The 18846-nt window shown below is 37.0% G+C and overlaps 2 protein-coding genes across 2 annotated transcripts in view; both read left to right on the top strand.

The window, feature by feature from the left end:
• Nucleotides 1–437: 437 nt before the first annotated feature.
• LOC139137943 (angiopoietin-1 receptor-like) lies at nt 438–15289 on the top strand. The gene is made up of 14 exons (XM_070706184.1): nt 438–595; nt 897–1031; nt 1759–1914; nt 2956–3234; nt 3860–4189; nt 4663–4733; nt 6875–7127; nt 7740–7969; nt 8274–8343; nt 8714–8820; nt 9100–9292; nt 11746–11875; nt 12694–12943; nt 15160–15289. Exons 1-14 carry the CDS (start codon nt 472–474, stop codon nt 15232–15234), a joined length of 2403 nt encoding a protein of 800 aa, XP_070562285.1. The 5' UTR covers nt 438–471; the 3' UTR covers nt 15235–15289.
• A 218-nt stretch (nt 15290–15507) lies between these two features.
• LOC139138934 (receptor-type tyrosine-protein phosphatase mu-like) overlaps nt 15508–18846 on the top strand; it is a 73313-nt gene continuing 69974 nt past the window's right edge. The window contains exons 1-4 of the mRNA XM_070707556.1: nt 15508–15615; nt 15876–15979; nt 16657–16835; nt 17251–17397. Of these exons, the coding sequence (XP_070563657.1) occupies nt 15949–15979; nt 16657–16835; nt 17251–17397 (357 nt within the window). The 5' untranslated portion in view covers nt 15508–15615; nt 15876–15948. The remainder of the gene's footprint in view (nt 15616–15875; nt 15980–16656; nt 16836–17250; nt 17398–18846) is intronic.

Raw genomic sequence — 18846 nt, 5'->3', positions numbered from 1 at the left:
AATAATCTTGCTTGTGTATTTGACTTTTTATCGCCCAAGTTTACGTTTACCGCTTTGTTCATTCTTCACTGACAGATGAAATCCATTCATCGATAAGGCTGCATCCATAAAACGAAAGAAACACAGCGCAGCAGACAACTCTATTTTTAGAATGTTCTCCTACTCGAACAATTATCTTTCATTGTAGATTTTCATTGTAAATCTTCAACTAACATAGCTGTACTTGCCTATGGCTTCGTTAATGTTAAAAAAATACGGCGTCATTTTAATAAATGGCTGCGCTGATTTTAAAATCTTAACATTCTGCGCATTTTGCTGAGTTTTGTTATGCTATTTTACATCATCATAATATTGAATACGGTTACATTACAAATTATGTTCTCCTTGACTACCGTGTCTGTCGCTAAGCATGGCAGTGAACTGGAGTTACTACCATTCTCCATCCCAGGTTGCGGTAAAAATACTTTTGGAATGGAATGCAGTCGTGGATGTTCAAGTAGCAATACAGATGCTTGTCGCAGCACAATGATATGTTTGGCTGACCCCTATGGGTGTTCATGCACTACATCCTATGGAGGACTACACTGTGCAAGTGGTTAGTTATGATTCAAAACCCTTGGAAAGTTTAACAGATTAAAATAAGGGAATTAGTCATTCATAAACGATGACGAAACAGATTTTAGGGCGGATGATGTGACTCTTTGCCCTGAGTAAAATACCATAAATGTTGACTGCAACAAAACAAACGCATTTGGGAACGTGTACAAACGACAGTAACGGAAAATGCAAATATATCGAAAACATTTATGAAACTTGTTCACATGCTTTTTTAAATAAAAGTTATAAATTCATATTCAGCCCAATCAGAGTGTGATCAAAATAACCCTCATTCTTAGATTGTTCAAATGGAATGTATGGCCCTGGATGTTCTCAGACTTGTCATTGCTCTAATGGATGTAATAAGGCTACGGGTGAGTGCAACTCTGGAGATCCACTGTGTCAAACAGGATGGAATGGACCACAGTGCAACAGTAAGTCTGCAATTAAAATTTAGAGGGTACTTGACTCTCATCGTATTTGTAAACGGAGGCATGTTTTGATGACTTCGATAGAGCATTGACTATAGATAACATTCGCTTTGATAAGAAACGTGAAGGTGTACAATATTACAGGCGGCAGTCAACGCTTTCTCTAGTTCATTTACTCATCAAATATTAACATATGCAATAACTTAGTATTTCGTAATATGCGTCGATGGATATCATTTATCGTTGCCATACAATTATGAAGTCGAAAGTTATAAAAGTGTCTAGGTCATTAATCATTGATTCTTAAAGAGTTATAAAATCTACTTCGATCGCTCAAGAGAGCAGCAGATGCTTTCTCTGTCACGTGCACTCAATACAGGACACACATGTGTTCACCGGCTCATAGAGTAAAATACCGTTTACAAGTTTGGCGTTATTTTTACCTTTCTTTTGAAAAGACACACAATTCAAACAGTATTTTAAAACATGTAATATAGTTTTGTGAGACTTGTACAAATAACATGGACAGATCATTGGTGTTTATTCGCTTCAAGGCGCCAGAGTTGCTCTCCGTCTATCAATCTGGTCCCCTAGCATTTATTCTGTTAGTGCCTTTCAGATGTATAGACAAGTTCACGCATGTGGATATGAATTTGATCACTACCAAGACGGTCCATCGTAATGCTGATTACCAATAGCATTTTACTTTATTACTTTAATATCATTTCAGTCCCAGATTCATGCCCTGATGGCTTCTACGGTGAACTGTGTAATTACAACTGCCACTGTAAAAATAACGCAGCATGCAATCAAACAACTGGAAAATGTTCAAATGCAGAATGCGCCTCAGGATGGATTGATGTAGATGTAACTGACTGTCAGCAAGGTAACAGCTTTCTGATCCATTCTGACTGTTAATTTTTGGAAAAGGAAAAATTGATAAGGTCGGTTTACACAACGACACATTACAATAATTCATGTCCCTTGTTGTCCACAAGGACCCGGATACATTGATTTCGGCATCTTTGTTATATCAAGTCACCTTTGCTGGTGGTACAAGGCTTTTCCACAGCGATATCACTGCTAGGAGTGTGAGACCGCATTACTGCTACACACAACCATAGATAGTAGAGGGGGAAGTCTTCACCCATCTACTGTCTATGACATAACTAGATGCATGAACATTTCCTTTCTGGGACACTTTTTGACACGCTTTTCCTTCAGGAAATGTAGGAAGATAAATTGTGTTGCAAACCATGATGTATCGAGTTAAAGCTTCGAGCTTTTGTTTGGTTTGGTTTGATTGCCTACCTTCTATAACTGCCCTCGGGCGGTAGTAACGCCTGCTCTAAGTCTAAAATAAAGGCTAGGCAAACTGAATTTATAACTCAGAAAATTATCATACCCTTTATTTCGTTGACGTTCTGTGGTCTTCATACAAAAAGATACATTATGAAAGTCTAATAGTCAAGACCAATTTTTCTACTGTGGTTGTACCAGTGCCCATTTCTTTTGCAAAGGTAGCAAAAACAACCGACGTGTTTGGTTACATTTGAATGTTTTGTTTTGTATTTGTCTTTTATTAGGCATTCATTCGGGGCTAAATAGCCTTTCCTAATATCCAAAGTTGCTTTGCTTTACTAAAAACATTTTGCATTACATTTCAGCATTTCAGCGCTAAATATCTCGTAACCATACAACATTTGTTTAGTCCCCACACTGGTTTAACAAGCAATAACGACTTCATGATAGCACAAAAAACGGACACCGATCATGCAGATCAAGTTTTACTTCGAATTTGTTTACATGGGAAGAGTTTGAGTTGTCTATTCCTGAGGTTTTGTGTACTTTGTGATACTTAGTATTTTACTAAAGCCTATTTGAATTTTGGTATCATTAATATTAGTGTTTTGTATATTTTACGCAGATGGAAATGCCAAGATCAGATTGGTGTACAGCACTAAAGTCAATCCTGGTGAACCATCATCTATAATCTGTGTGGTCAGTGGGAATCCAGTCATAAAAGCATCTGATGTAGCTCTATCAGACGAGAGTGGATTGGAGTTTCCTTTGACGTCATATCTTATCGATCAAAAATATCTCTTCGTGGGTAACTTCAGCAGTATAATTGTAGATCATGGGATGTCGTTCACATGTAATGTCTCTGGTGGAGTGTCATTACAACTGAACAATATCAGTTTTTATGGTACGTAGCGGTGTTAGTGTATATCTAATTGACTTGTTCAATTTCATTGCTTCCTATTTGACGATGCTTTAAGAAATTGAAGGAAAAAATTTGTACAAATAAGACGGTAATAACTTGGCTACGGCTTTGGGAAATAGCAAACTGAAGTATTTTTACTGAGGCCCTAAGGGTAATGCACTGTTTCTGTATCCGGACTGACAGTTAGCGTGTTGGCTTAACGATATCTACTCAAGCCTCGGAAAAGAATTTCCTCTGTATCGATAAAGTTTGTGTGTGCGATGTGTGACAGTGACATGTGTGTACGGGAAGTGAGTACTTTAGAACTCTACAACGTGTGGAGCGGTCGCAGTCAGAAAAATGTAACAACTTAGCCCGGTTATTGGACCACTCTTCTTATGAGAGTGGGGATTTGGCCTAGCGGTTCTGTCTGTTACCTCTCTTGTAGGCGACTGGATGCCGTATGTTGTGAATTCGAACCCGATTGAAAACTAGCCGTATAATACGTGCGTTGAGGTGTAATCTAGTGTGAAGAGAAACTCCAATATTTGCTTCAATGTAGTGTAGGGTGACAACAATTGTCGAGCACCTTTTTTGACATTATATAACCATAAGCATAATTCTGCAGCCTTGCCTAGATTAGACCAGCTTAAGGCCCCACAAATCGAAGTTGAAGCAACTCAGGTCACTGTAACATGGCAACGATGGACTGTTGAAGATGACATTGGAGATGGACCGGTTGAATCTTACAAAGTTTACTACAAACAATACGATTCTGATAATTGGAATTTCCATCGTAGCGTTGCTATACAAGACTCGGATCAGGTGACTTACAACTCAGTTATTACCGCTTTAGACTGGTCAACTACTTATTATTTTACGGTGACCGTCAAGAGAACAGGACCAAGAGGAGAGGGTAGTAAAGATACCTTTACCTCAGCGACTACATTATGTGACGGTATGTGGTGAATAAGATAGTCTTACCCAATAGGCTATGTTAGTTTTAAAGTGAATATGCAGAATGATCGAGTAACAACTTTTTCGATGTACGATTTTTGTTTGTTGAATGTCTCTGGAATTGTGAAATGGAAGAAGCATTAAACGCTGGTCAAAAGTTTCTTGTAATTTTCATTAACACGACTTGTCTTTCCATTCATTGGTGTAAAATTAATTTCGTAAACAATAATAACCGAAGTTTTACTGCGGAACTAGGTTTTTGGAGATGCGAACTTTGAACGTGTGCTGAAAAGGTTTAATTAAATTTTGAATTTTCGTTCGTGTATCCTGTTGGTGAACTATATGCTTAACTTAACAAAGGTAAAACGAGTTCATAATAAAATGGCATCTATGATACAAATATAAATATATTTCGCTGACACCATAGGAGTTCCTAAAAATATATAATTGGACTATAAATGCTTTAATTTACAGTACCCTCTGAAGCACCTGGAATAACATCTTCATCATCGACACATCCAAACGAAATTGAGATTGAAATTGAGGTTAGTGAAATTAAATAAACAACGATGCAAAACATATATTCTGATTAGGACTGTCTCGAAAATATACAAAGACTTAGAATTTCGTAAGATCAAAGATAAGAACATTCTGTGAAAACTTGTACAATATTATTTTCTCGAAGAAATGGTTTCAAAGAAGATAGTGGACAATGTAAAATAGTGTAAAAAAGAAAAGCAAATCAGTAACAGGAAGACATACAGACCTCATGACTGCCCTAACGTTGTTGTATTTGCCTACAAAAACAAGGCAGAACCATGGCCATTGTAACAAAAAGGATATGAGGTACCATTTCTACTTGACCGTCACTTTGACATCCACCTTAATCTCATTCGATAAAGGAACACAGTCATGAAGTGTCATTAGCTCACGTGTGTAAACACGTGGGCTATTGTCATAGCGATGTCTGTCTGTCCGTGTGTGTGTGTGTGTGTGTGTGTTAGTGTGTGTGTGTGTCTGTCTGTCTGTCTGTCTGTTTACACGATAACTCAAAAACGCCTGAACGGATGCAGTTCAGATTTGGTACACAGGTACCATGTGCTACTTGCAAGAACTGATTAGATTTTGGTTAGTGTGGCTTGCATATTAATGAAGTTATGCAATATCGTTTTTTTCCATACAATGGTTCCCTATGGAGACGGTAATGACAGTGTAGACATATATCAAGAAATACTGGACAAAATTTCATGAAACTTCTCACAGATGACAATCTAAGAACATTATCATGATACTCTGAGTGTCATGTCAATTATCTTCTCATTTGCATATTTAATTAACTTTTGTTATTAGTGAGTTAACTCTGAAATTCCTTCACCAACTTGATGATACTTGCAACAAATATTGATCTGATATATATCTAATTATACTTGAAAGCATTAGCCAGTGTCAGGTTAATAAATAGCTCATTTGCATATTTTATGAAGGTTTGTAATTAGTCATATAACTCCGATAAACCTTCACCAATGTGATGAAATTTGCTGCAGATACTGATCCGACTGATATCTAACTGTAGTGTAAAGCATTTGGTAGTGTTATATTAATTAAGGGTTCATTTGCATATTTAATGAACTTTGTAATTAGGTATATAACTCTGAAATTACGGCACCCAAGTCAGTGAAATTGGGTACAGATATTGTTTTGATAAATATCTAATTGCACTGAGAAGCATTTGGCAGTGTCAAGTTAACAAATAGGTCATTTGCATATTTTATGAAGTTTAGTAATTAGTGATATAACTCCAAAATAACTGCACCAAATGTGATGAAATCTGCTGCAGATACTGATCCGACAGATATCTAATTGTGGTGTAGAGCATTTAGTTGTGTGAAGTTAATTAAGGGTTCATTTGCATATATAATGAACTTTGTAATTAGTGATATTACTCCAAAATTAAAGCATTAAATTTGATGAAACTTGCTACAGATGACGATCTGATAAATATTCAATTGCACTGAGAAGCATTGAGCAGTGTCAAGTTAATAATTAGCTCATTTGCATATTCCATGAAGTCTTATAATTAGTCATATGTCTCAGAAATAACTGCATCAAATGTGATGAACACTACTGCACATACTGATACGACAGATATATAACTGTGTTGTAAAGCATTTAGTAGTATAAAGTTAGTTAAGGGTTCATTTGCATATTTAATAAACTTTGTAATTAGGTATATAACTCTGAAATTTCGACACTAAAATTTGATGAAACGTGCTACAGATATTGATTTGATAAATATTTAATTGTGCTATGAATCATTGAACAGTGTCAAGTTAATGTAGGGTTTATTTGCATATTTAATGAACTTTGTAATAAGTTACATTGCACTAAAATTACAGCATTAAATTAAATAAAACGTGCTACAAATGTTGATCTGATGAATATCTAATTGTCCCATAAAGCATTGAGCAGTGTCAAGTTAATTGACAGCTCATTCGCATATTAAATAAAGTTTTGTAATTAGTGATTAAACTCTTAGAGTACTGTGCGAAGTTTTAAAAAAACCTGCTACATATAGTGATAACATATATCTCATTGTTCTGTGAAGCGCACTACTATTGATGAACCTGTTGTAAAACACGTGAGCATATTCAGTTCATATCTGGTTTTACCTTTTATAATGACATAGGTACCATCACCACCAAGCATAAAATGTAACCACGATGACACTAATGGCTACATAGAGAACTTTTCAGCGAAATACAGGAGATCATATTCTGAAGACAGTTTCATGGAAAAATCTGGATCAGGCGGATCTACGAGTTTTCTCGTCATCGATGGTTTAGAGCCCTACACTGAGTATGAAATTATTGTTTCGTTCCATAATAAAGATGAGCAAAGTCCCTGGAGTGTACCACTCATCACCAGGACAGCTGAAGGTGGTAAGAAATGCAAAGAATTATTGACTTTATTTATCATGAAAAAACCTCACCTTGGTGAACTTTTTCCAGTCTGTCGGTCGATATGCATATGTCCGTATGCGTGTCAATTGGAAATCCCCAAAGTCGTTCAGCAATGGAATCAATTCAAAGATGCCGACGCCCGCAAGGCGTATCATTGGACACATACAAGGCTTCAGCGTGCACACTCTTCTTCACAAATCCATGTGCAGCATGTCTAATGAATGTGTGAGCTACTATAATAGTGTTGTCAATGTGATAACATCGTTTATTGTTGTGAAATCCTAAGAATTGGTTAAAACCTTGTCATTGATCAATTCGGGCATCGGAAACTAATCGTGCTAAAAAAATTGTATATCCTTGAAGATTTACATGACATTATAAGTCGGTAATGTGCTCTAAGCTGAAGTGTATCCAAAATACTCTATATCACAAGGAATCATACGGAGATGCATCGCCCCAATCATGTTTTTTCCTGTTCTCCCTAATTCTAATCATATGTATCAGTCTTAGCCAAATGCTATAAAAATACTGGATATTACAATAAGTGATATAGTAACTATAACAATTTCATAACGATTTGATTTTTTAAAGTACCACCGAAACCAAGGAATGTCATGTTAAAGCCCAGGTATTTCACGGTTGAAGTACAGTGGGCCATACCTCAGCCAACGAATGGAGTCATCAATAGATATGAAATAAGTCACTGGGAAGCAGACGAACCCATAAGAACAAGGAAAGTGGACATCGTCAAAGCAAACCTAAAGGATGTTAACATGTTTCTTATCACAGGATTGAAATATGATGTCATGTACACAGTTGAGGTATGTCGCTTACGCTACTGACTCATAACTTTAGGTAGAACGTTATAGGATGAGTAACATCTATTGTTCATTTTGGAGAATTACAGTAGCTACTACTACCCTGTTTCATGTCAGAGAAGGATCTCTTTTATTCAGCTTCTGTTAATTCCCAAATATCACACAAAGGCATCACAATGCCAATCTATATTCAAAGGTGTCTCCTTATGAAGCAGAATGAAGTTATTATCCACTTTAATGAAAACATCGAACACAATTTCAGGAAACGATTGTGCTTTGCTAATTTTTTGCCCATATTGCAATTTAGGTGAAAGCTGCAACAGGTGCAGGATTGGGACCCCCAAGCGATGCCGCAAGCGTACGAACAGCGACTGCAAGTATGAAAATACTCATTATCAGCTCTTTGAAAAAGTTCTTAGATTTTTCTGATGGATGTTACAATTTCTCTAAGAAAAATATCCGACTATTCGACAAACATAATTAAAATACTGAAACTTCGAGTGTGTAGTTTAGCGAGTATGTGATAATAACATTTCATGAGCTCGTAGACACAATTAGAGCAACAGCGATGGGCAGATGAGTCTGCAGAAAATTTGGATTACTAGTGCCACTTTTAAGGTATTGTATGTAACACCTCGCAACGTATAATAAGCTTTGTCTAAAAGTTTACTTTGTGAACGGGGTCTCTCCAACAAGTAACCTGCAAATACAAACAGAAGACTGTACGCTTTGCTCATTTTCTTGCAGTTCCGGGAATGCTAGGATCTCTCAACGTCAAGGAAGTGACAACTGGGAGTGTCACATTGATGTGGACGGACCCTGTGATATTCAGCGGTGACATAATAGGATACGGAGTACGTTTATTTGATAAATTCATTGTTCACTCGTTTAACACAATCACTTCTGTCTTCAATTTAACAAGAAATGTCTTGCTGAAAAGAACAATGAACATTTGTATCTCTACTTATGCAATTTCTCTTCGATAAAATACTATGGCAATTTTAAAAATGTATACACTATACTATATGCCAGTTTACATGCATATATACCGAAATTCTTCGAGGTAATGTCTTTTCGCATTTCACTATACATGTGTTAATGTTTAGGTCCTTATAATTTATTTATTGATATAGATTTCATACAGAGCGATAGACTCGGTTTTCACGGAAACGAAGATGGATTCTGGTGCAGTACTTGTCGGAACAATGAAGACCTACGAGCTTGGTAATTTACATCCAGGAACTCTATATGAAATATTGGTTAATGCAAGTACATCGGTTGGGTTTGGAGAGCCAAGAACACTTCTTACAGGCACAACATTCGAAGGTATTTTATGTGACTATAGCATGTCTACTGTTTGTACGTTTGACGGACTGCAAGAGGAGAATAAATAATTCAGTAGTACTATGGTTTGATTGGAAGCACTGAAACACAAAGTGGCCCGCAGAAATTATTTGGTAGGATATTTCTTACTATTACGATTATGGAAACATAGAAGGCATATTTGGTCAATGAAATTTCGAGTCGCTAAAACTATAGCTTTCCCGAGAATCGAATGGAGATATATACCGACGATCGTTTTATTTTAATAGCTCAGTAACGTCGTGGCTCCAGTCGAGTCGTGTAGGCTCAATGTGGACGTCGTACCTGGCGATCCCGGTTGGCGATAAAACCGAAACCTACACCACAACGTAAGTAAAACTAAATAAATGAGTACAGTATAATCTTTAGGAAAGCGACATAGGAGGCATAAGCATAAAGTCATTCAACCAACAACAATAAATTTCCCTCATCGCACAAAAAATCCGTAATGCTAGCTCGGAATCAAACTTGCAGCGCGGCATAAGGCTGTAACGAAGACATAAGCTGCCACGCTGTGTACAGCGCTGTGGAATCCCATGTACTTCGAAAGTTGACTCAGACAACACTCAAAACAGAGTTTCCGTCAAGAAACAAAATTAGGATGTATCAACGGGCGAGATATGTGTCATATGATATGTATCATCATATATAATTGCATGGTATTTTTCTCTGTTTAACGTCATCGTATACTCGTATTTTTCGCGGAGCCGTACAACTTCGAGCCGAATATTTATCTCATGAACAGTTTTCTTATTTTTCTTTTGACGTAGATGGATCAAAATTATCGTAACAAATTGCATGAATTTCGTCGCGATTTGTGTTTCCTTACGCGGATTACATTCATTTAAAGAGTAAAGCGGCCCGTCACCCAGGAGATACTTTCATTCATAAATCCCATCAAGCTGAAATTTGATACATCGAATGGTATCTCCACCAATCAGACATACGGATTCGGTCAAGTGAAAGTGTCAATCGTTGTCTCGCGCTGTACCGATGCCAAGGCAAGTCGGCCATAGCTTGCACCGTGCAAGCTACGGATAGCCATAGTATTCAGAGTTATTTAGAATATTCATAAATAGATTTATGAAGTAAATGCAACGCACAATCGAAACAGTAATTCTTATTCTTAGAGATGCCATGGCTTTTAAAACATCACACAAGTCTACGACCTTGGCGAGCGCGAAAGATTCCGTTCGATGACACACTCATTGCATGGTTGTGCCCACAACGCTGCCGTCATCGGTCTCTGCCGGTGTCAACTCGTCAATCCCGATCTCGGTCGTCAATGTTTTCGTCCTACGGACTTTGATTTTTGCAGTGACACATATCTCGCCCGTGGATACATCCTAATTTTGTTACTTGACGGAAACTCTGTTTTGAGTGTTGTCTGAGTCAACTTTCGAGTACATCGGATTCCACAGCGCTGCACACAGCTTGACAGCTATATGTCTTCGCTACAGCCTTACGCCGCGCTCTAAGTTTGATTCCGAGCGAGAATTTACGGAATTTTTGTGCGAAATTTATCGTTGTTAGTCGAATGACTTTATGCTTATGCCTCCTATGTCGCTTTCCCGAAGATTATACTGTACTCATTTATTCAGTTGAACTTACGTTGAGGTGTAGGTTTCGGTTTTATCGCCAACCGGGATCGCCAGGTACGTCGACTGGAGCCATGACGTTACTGAGCCATTAAAATAAAACGATCGACGGTATCTCCATTCGATTCTCGGGAAAAGCTATAGTTTTAGCGACTCAAAATTTCGTTGGACTAATATGCCTTTTATGCTTCCATGTCTGGATTTATCGGGTCATCTTTTTGTAAAAATAACGTGAGAGCTAGTAGCACGGCATCGATCACAACAAATCTGTCTTGGTCTCGACGCCTGCATATGCATGTATGAACGGTACTATGCACGAAAAAAGTTCTTGTTGATGACGTACAACAGGGGTGATTCGGATTTCTTATCCGTCCTGTTCTACTTCACAGAGGGGGCGATTCGGGCCAGTTCATGTGACATATATATAATATATATATACATATATATATTGAACATTTTACCCATAAGCCATAAATCGTTTGCAATTTAAGTAACTAAGATGACATTGAAGATGCATTGCTTACTGGTATTATAAAAAAACCCGCTGGAGGGGCAGCCATTTTGTTTGTTTACGTTGTTTACCAACAACCTGCTAATGCAGTTCGGGAGAACTCCAAAACCGATGACGTTTCTCGTGCATATCTCGACGTTTGCCGTGAAATATCACAGCTGATATTTTACGGTGAACGTCACTAGGATGAAGCAATATTTGCATGGGTATATGATAAATGGTGCATATTCACTGACGTCAAGCGTGTTCCAAACGTGTATAGAAGTGCCTTTAAGTCTGCAAACAGGCTTCGTTTTGTCTCTCTCTAGTTGACATCTCAAAAGCACTCCCCGTGAATGAAGACTTGAGTAAACCCATTTCACAGTCAGACACACTTGTACTGGTAAGGTTGCCCGCATTTACACCGGATGCAAGAATATCAATGGACAGTGAACTTTTGTGAGTATGTAAATATAAACATTTAAAAGTACTTTTGAAAGAACAAACATGAGTACAGTTGGGCCATAACTTTTCAAAAAAATACCTAGTAGCAAAACTGTGTACAAAGTTTGTGAACGTACAGTCTAAGGCATAAATTATAGCAAAGTAAATAAGTGAGAACATCGGTTGGCGGAATCTTAATCGTGTGACCATTAAGGAATCGTATTGCATCATATTGAGAGTGTCGGCACTTTAATTGTAAAAAACCAGAGCGTAACTTTACCATAATAAAGAGAGGCACCTCTTGACGCATTCCTGTACAGAGATGTAGACGCCCTGAGACATTGATGGACTTCAGTGAGAAGCCCAGTCGGTTATACTGTGGTTGTCCACGTCTTTGAAGACAGCCGAGATTTCTAGATATTATAACCATGTAGAAATATCGTGACCAAACTAACCGAACCACTCGCCTGTTATGTACGTGCATTATTATCGGGCCCTGTGCACGAGCAATCAGAGTAGCACCGACAACCACGAACAATATAGGTAGCGGAACGATCACTACCAAACGACAACTCGGTCAAGCTACATACATACATACATACATACATACATACATACATACATACATACATACATACATACATACATACATACATACATACATACATACATACATACATACATACATACATACATACATACATACATACATACATACATACATACATACATACATACATACATACATACATACATACATACATACATACGCCACACAGTTCTTAAGAAACTACGTTTTTCGTTAATTTTATTGGACGATTATATACTTTCAGGGATTTCATTGTAGTGGTAGAGTATGATGAAAGTCTTGGTACAAGGAGACGAAGAGACACTGAAACCAGTATGCTAAAGGGCTACAACACTAGTGGTGAATCCTATATATCTGCCTTGTTCGCTATTTGCAATGTGCCAAGCACTTTTAACATCGGAAGTGGCGGTCTCTATGGTGGTTATTACAACGCTCCTTTAGAACGTGGAAGACGATACAACATATATTATGGTCTAGCTACTTCCTATACAGGGGTAAGACATTTAACGCTATCTCCATCTTGTTTTCATGAAAACTAGCCGTATTATCATTGTCATCGTTATAATTTAATGCAAAGGCGCCCCTTGATGGAATGCTATGCCTTAGCCTCATACAATAATATAATAAGTTTCATAGCCATCCAATCAAACGTCAGATTAAAAACTACAAAAACCGCAATGCATACAACAAATAGTTCAAATACAACACCAAATGTGAACTGAATGTGCTCACGCGGTTTACAACAGGTTCAGTACATGGTAGTACGCTTCACAGAACAATCAGATGTCTGTCAGATCATTATACGTAGCAGGCTCATCAACTTTAGGGACTGGACATAAATTACAAGGGGGGCATCAAAAATAGTGAGACCCTTCATAAGTTCTTGCACAAAAATTAGTGACCCTCCCCCCTTATCCGTGCATGAAAATAAGTGACCCTTCCCTGTTACTCAATACCCCCTAACAAACATGCAATGTGTGCAAGTCCCCCTTCTGACTTGCTATACTTTTGAAGTCCCTCCTCCAAAAAGGAAGGCAAAATGTGGCTGATATAATGCTTTTGTCCAAAAAATATCAAATAATATGTGTGTAATAATTCATGTAAATGTGCTTTGCTTGAAGTGGCAGGTAAAAAGTGCATTCGTGTACAAAAATGTAATTTTTTGATTTCATCAATCATGTTGATTCATTATACATGGTAGTCTATGAGAAAACTATGAACGTGTATTTTCCAATATAAAACTAGCAATATCTGTTCATCTATAGACTTTAATAACTGATATAAATGTACTTGATTAGCATGGGTTGTTTACAAGTGCACATGTAAACAAGAAATTTGATTTTGGAATTTCGCTGAAAATGTTGATCCATTATACATGGGAGTCTATAACAAAACTGTAAATAATTATTTCCCAATTAAAAACATGCACTATTTCTGCATATATGGACCCTGAATAAATGACATAATTGTACTTGATTAGAAGCAGGTGGTTTCATGTGCATTTGTGTACAAGAAATTTGATTTTGGAATTTCGCCTAAAATGTTGATCCGCCATACATTGTAGTCTATGTAGAAACTAAGCATAATTTTTTTTAAATACAAAAATAGCTAAATCTGTGTAATTATGTATGCTTGATTATTGATATTAATGTACTTGATTAGACTAAGGTGGTTGGTTACAAGTCCATGTGTATGCAAGAAATATGATTTTGGAATTTCACAGAAATGTTGATCCACTATACATTGTAGTCTATGAGGAATCTATGAATAGTTTTTTTTAATACAAAACTCGGCAAATCTGTGTATTTATGTATGCTTGATTATTGATATTAATGTACTTGATTAGACTAAGGTGGTTTACAAGTGCATGTTTGTGCAAGAAATTGGATTTTGGAATTTCACCGAAATGTTGATTCACTATACATTGTAGACTATGAGGAAACTACAAATAATACATAGGTTATCTGCTCCCAAGTTGTTATTCAAAGGTTGTTTGACCTGAAGCTTCTAGTTGTTATTGTTGACACTATGCACTATTCTAAATAGTTTGAATTCTGTCAAATTCCTCAAAAAATAAAAATGTACATACCCACTGTATTGCCAATGGGAGAATGATATCAAATAAGTTATCTCCCAATTGTTTTTGAAAGGCTAAGTTGAAAGTTTTAGTCATTATAAGGGAAAATTATGCACAACAGAGGAGTTGGGTAAGTAGAAATCATGACAACCTAAACTGTTGAATATACCCTTAAACTTGCGACCGAAGGGCGCGCCGAAAGTGGAAATGGCAGAAAATGAAACCGCCAGAAGGTATTTTTTCTTATTTTCAGTATTCCATATTCTTCAATACGTGTACATGCAAGTTTAGCTTTGATGCATGAAAAAAAAGGTGACCCTCCCCACAGGCTTGCACAAAATGTTATGAGCCTTCAAAAATGCTTGCGCGAAAAATGGCGACTCACCCCCAAAATCACCGGCCCACCCCCACCCCTGTAATTTATGTCCAGTCCCTTAACACAGTACTTTCAGAGTTTAATCATTTATTGCAAATCTTCATTTGATATGCAAATGAGCTTTTTAATAACTTGACACTGCTCAATGCAAGGCAAACTGCCGTTCCGTTACAGGTACGTTACCAACAGCACAGAACCCCTAATCAATTAAAACCCTGACGAGTTATAATGTTACATTTTATTTTTTCTTATTGCAGGAAGTTGTATGCTACCTAGATGAACAACCTTCTTTGTCATTTTTAGGTAATGTATTGCCAGCAGACGTCTGTTAATCGCTACAAATAAATTTTTAAAAAATTACATGAGAACAGCGGAAAATTATTATTCAAATGGCATTTTAGATATAGTAGGTTTATCATAAGTCTGTCTGCCTGTCTATTATATGTATGTATATGTTATGTATGTATGTATGTATGTATGTATGTATGTATGTATGTATGTATGTTTGTATAGTATGTATGTTTGTCGTGTTATCTATGCGAAGTGTAAACAAATGCCAAATTGTCTGTAAAATTATGTATACTGTGTTTATATGTAGCCGGGAGAACAACATCTACTGATAGCAATCATCGTACTTCATACATTCTTGGTGGTTTTCTGGCTGTGGTGTTATCTGTATTGATTATTGGTGGTTTTGTGGTTGTTTTCAAATGGTAAGTAGCAACGCAATTTTGATGCGAAAGCAGTTAAAAGTTCCTTTGCTACAAACTAAGACATGACCGTCAGCGCTATAACATTTTTACATCAATCAATCAATCAATCAATCAATCAACTTTGATTTTTTTTAAAATCTATGCAAGAGACCACAAATGCTTACTTTTTAAAATTGCCAAGTTACGAAACAGAAACAAGGAAGCGTACATGTTGTAGCCTATGTTCCGAACAAATTTTCCGCTATCAATCTTTAATATAGGACTCAATCAAGACGAAGAAAGAAGAACAAAGATCACGGCGAAATTGAGCTTACTGAAGACACCCAGATTCAAATGGAAAATAGGACCTTTGGGATAGAACAAGGTTATTATAGTTTTAACTTCTGCGTCCTTTGTGAGCATGGCTCTATACCGGCAAACAATAATGTTACATCACACATAACGCATCTTCAAATCTTCATAATTGTCCCAATCAAAGATGAATAGTGGCTACTGTCAGGAGCTTAAAGGTACAAGATCACTGTAAATTTGTATATTCCATATATGGCAAAGGGAGCGGGGCCTAGCGTACGTATCGTCGACTGATTGTTGTCAAGGACGCCAATTTTCTTCAGCGCGAAGTTTAAATGTTTTCGTCGATACGATGGACCATGGACGTAACAAACAGTCGGCTATAGCCCTATTTAATGCAATTAAAGCCGGTACGATCGACGAACTTGAAGGGGTAACGGTGTGTGACCCAACTGTCGCAGAAACCCCGTCTACTTGTAGGTGCTAGGGAGCTGTCGGTCCTCCATATTTGATACGTCAAAGGTTATGCAGATGACTCTGCTAAATATGCCATGGCTTGTCGTGTGGGCGCCCGTTTTAAAAAGGGCCACCCACGCAAAATCTATGATTGGCTATTAAAAACAGGTGACCGAATACCTTTAAATGGTTGCTTTTATCTGATCTTGCTGTTCACATACAAAATCTAATTCTTTTTGTAATGAATATCTTATGTTCAGCAAAGCAAAGTATTTTTTGTTTATTCTATACTAGCTCCCCCATCAAAGTTCACAGACACGGAGCATCAAGCAAAACGAAAAATGCAAGATAAAGGCGATGCGTACGCAGTCACTCCATCAGCAACCTTGGTGACAAAACCGTCTGTAAACCCCAAACCGGGACATGTTAAGAAGTCAGGGGAAAACAACATGTACCGCGATATGCTAGACACGGTAAGCGTACATATCAACGATACATCTATTCCCTTCTAGAATTCTCTGTCTCTGATTGTTGTCAGATTAAAGTTTATAAAAATGATTTAGTCATCCTTTAAATCTTTGCTCATTCATCGATTTGCTTTAACTTGTAAAGCAAGCATTTTAATAGTATCGCTGTGCTGGTATATTGATAACGTTCATAATCTGCCACTAAATAGCTAACACAGATAAAGTCTTGAGGAACACTGGGTAGTCAGCTCTTGGTCAAGAATCATGGTCGATTACATGACCACAAAGTTTTCCTCGATGTCGGATAAATTATTTCTGAATTAATTTGAATTGTTGTATTACTCACGTGTTCATGTTAATGCAGTAGACTAAATAGACAGTACACAACAGACTAAATGACAACCACCTTATCTTTTCACAGCAAAGTGACAGTATTTATTCGTCTTTGGATCCCGAAACAGTGAATCCCGATACGACTATTCCGGTTTCAGATATTGCTGGGGTCTTAAATGCCCTTATGTCGAAAGATGTAGATCATAATAAAACACGCCTTGAATTGGAATGGCAGGTAAGTTAAGTATTTAATAATGTTTCAAAATACTGCGAAATTTCCAAGCTTCGATTTCTCTGTACAGTTGTTGTGATTGTGATGTGCTTCAGGAAAATAATCCTAAAAGGTGTGCTTCCAGATATCATTTTACCTTGGCAATTCAATTGACATTCAATCATGTTCCTATTTACAGAAACTGTATGAAAGCAGCTACAAACCCAGACCAGAAGAATGTCAAGATGGGCGACTCCCTGAAAATAGGGAGAAAAATAGATCAAGGGACGTTCTACCTTGTAAGTTACACAAATTAATATTTTCATCTTTATGCTAGAGTTTTTACAAAAGTGGATAAAATGAATACAAATTGCCAAAGGCCACGTTGTATAAGAGGCTGTTATCCGTTAATTTGGATGTGACCGTAAAAGTAGTATGTTGTATGGTGCGAAACTTTCAAACGTGTATTTTGGATGTGGATATATGATCTAAATTTTAATGCTTTGCAAAACGTAGTTTCAAGTTGACACCATGCAAAGATGCGTGCATGGCTGGAGGATGTTGATTTTTTTGTTTAGCCCGCACACACGTGGTCTTGATCATGGACTATGCTGTGCAATTGCGCTAGTGTATCTTGTATACTTATGGTGGAGCTGCATGTTGCCAACACATTTTTTTCAAAGAAATATTCCTCATTAAATGTGACGAGGAAACCCCCTCATACTATATATGTTCAAAAAGCAAAGACTCTAAAGTTTAGTATGGTAGCATTTGTTTACTTGAAGGATGAAGTGGGTGTATATTTGGGAGACAAAATTCAATTTTGGTATTGATGATAAGAATTTATTTGAGTCAAAAATTTGATGCTATTTTCTGAAATGTAATACTTCGTTTGAAAGAAGAGTATATGTAGAAAAAAACGACTATTTTATTATGCATTATGTATCCTCATTCTAAAATGGTATGGGTTGAAAGACTGACACTCAAAAAAAGCGATGAAAATCATAATTGGCAACATTAAAATGCCTCTTATTCAAAATAGCAGAACTTTATTGCCAAAAAATAGTCGTTTTAAATAGCATTCGAAAACCATAATGTGAAAAGTTCAGAAAATTTGACCCAGCCAGAGTGGAGTTAAAATCTTTGGAAAACTCAAAATTCGGAGAAGAAAGAAACTAGGAAATCGGGTGATTTGCATACATTTGCATAAATTAACTCGTCTTTATCACGTCACTTACGACTGCTTGACAAGCTAAAAGATGAACCAAACCAATATTTTAATCTTTGGCGAAGAAATTCATTAAAATTGTTTTCACATTTGCAAAAAAAACGAGTATTGAGCAAAATACGCTGTGTTAGGTGCAACCCCCCTGATGTCATGCAACTTTGTTCTTCCTTTCATTTTGTAGTACACCTCATAAAATCCCAGTCGCGATTTGTAAATTTCCGGTCATATGCATCATATTTTTATGC

Source organism: Ptychodera flava, chromosome 8 (assembly GCF_041260155.1).
Source record: "Ptychodera flava strain L36383 chromosome 8, AS_Pfla_20210202, whole genome shotgun sequence".
Lineage (NCBI taxonomy): Eukaryota > Metazoa > Hemichordata > Enteropneusta > Ptychoderidae > Ptychodera > Ptychodera flava.
The sequence above is the reverse complement of the archived record's forward strand: the minus strand, read 5'-3'. Positions and strand labels throughout refer to the sequence as shown.

Bases quoted from the DNA above. Each gene is read 5' to 3' on its own strand.
- LOC139137943 (XM_070706184.1), top strand. From the start codon at position 472: ATGGAATGCAGTCGTGGATGTTCAAGTAGCAATACAGATGCTTGTCGC. The intron at 1,915-2,955 runs GTAACAGCTTTC...TATTTTACGCAG, and splicing joins TGTAACTGACTGTCAGCAAG to ATGGAAATGCCAAGATCAGA. The intron at 8,344-8,713 runs GTATGAAAATAC...ATTTTCTTGCAG, and splicing joins CGTACGAACAGCGACTGCAA to TTCCGGGAATGCTAGGATCT.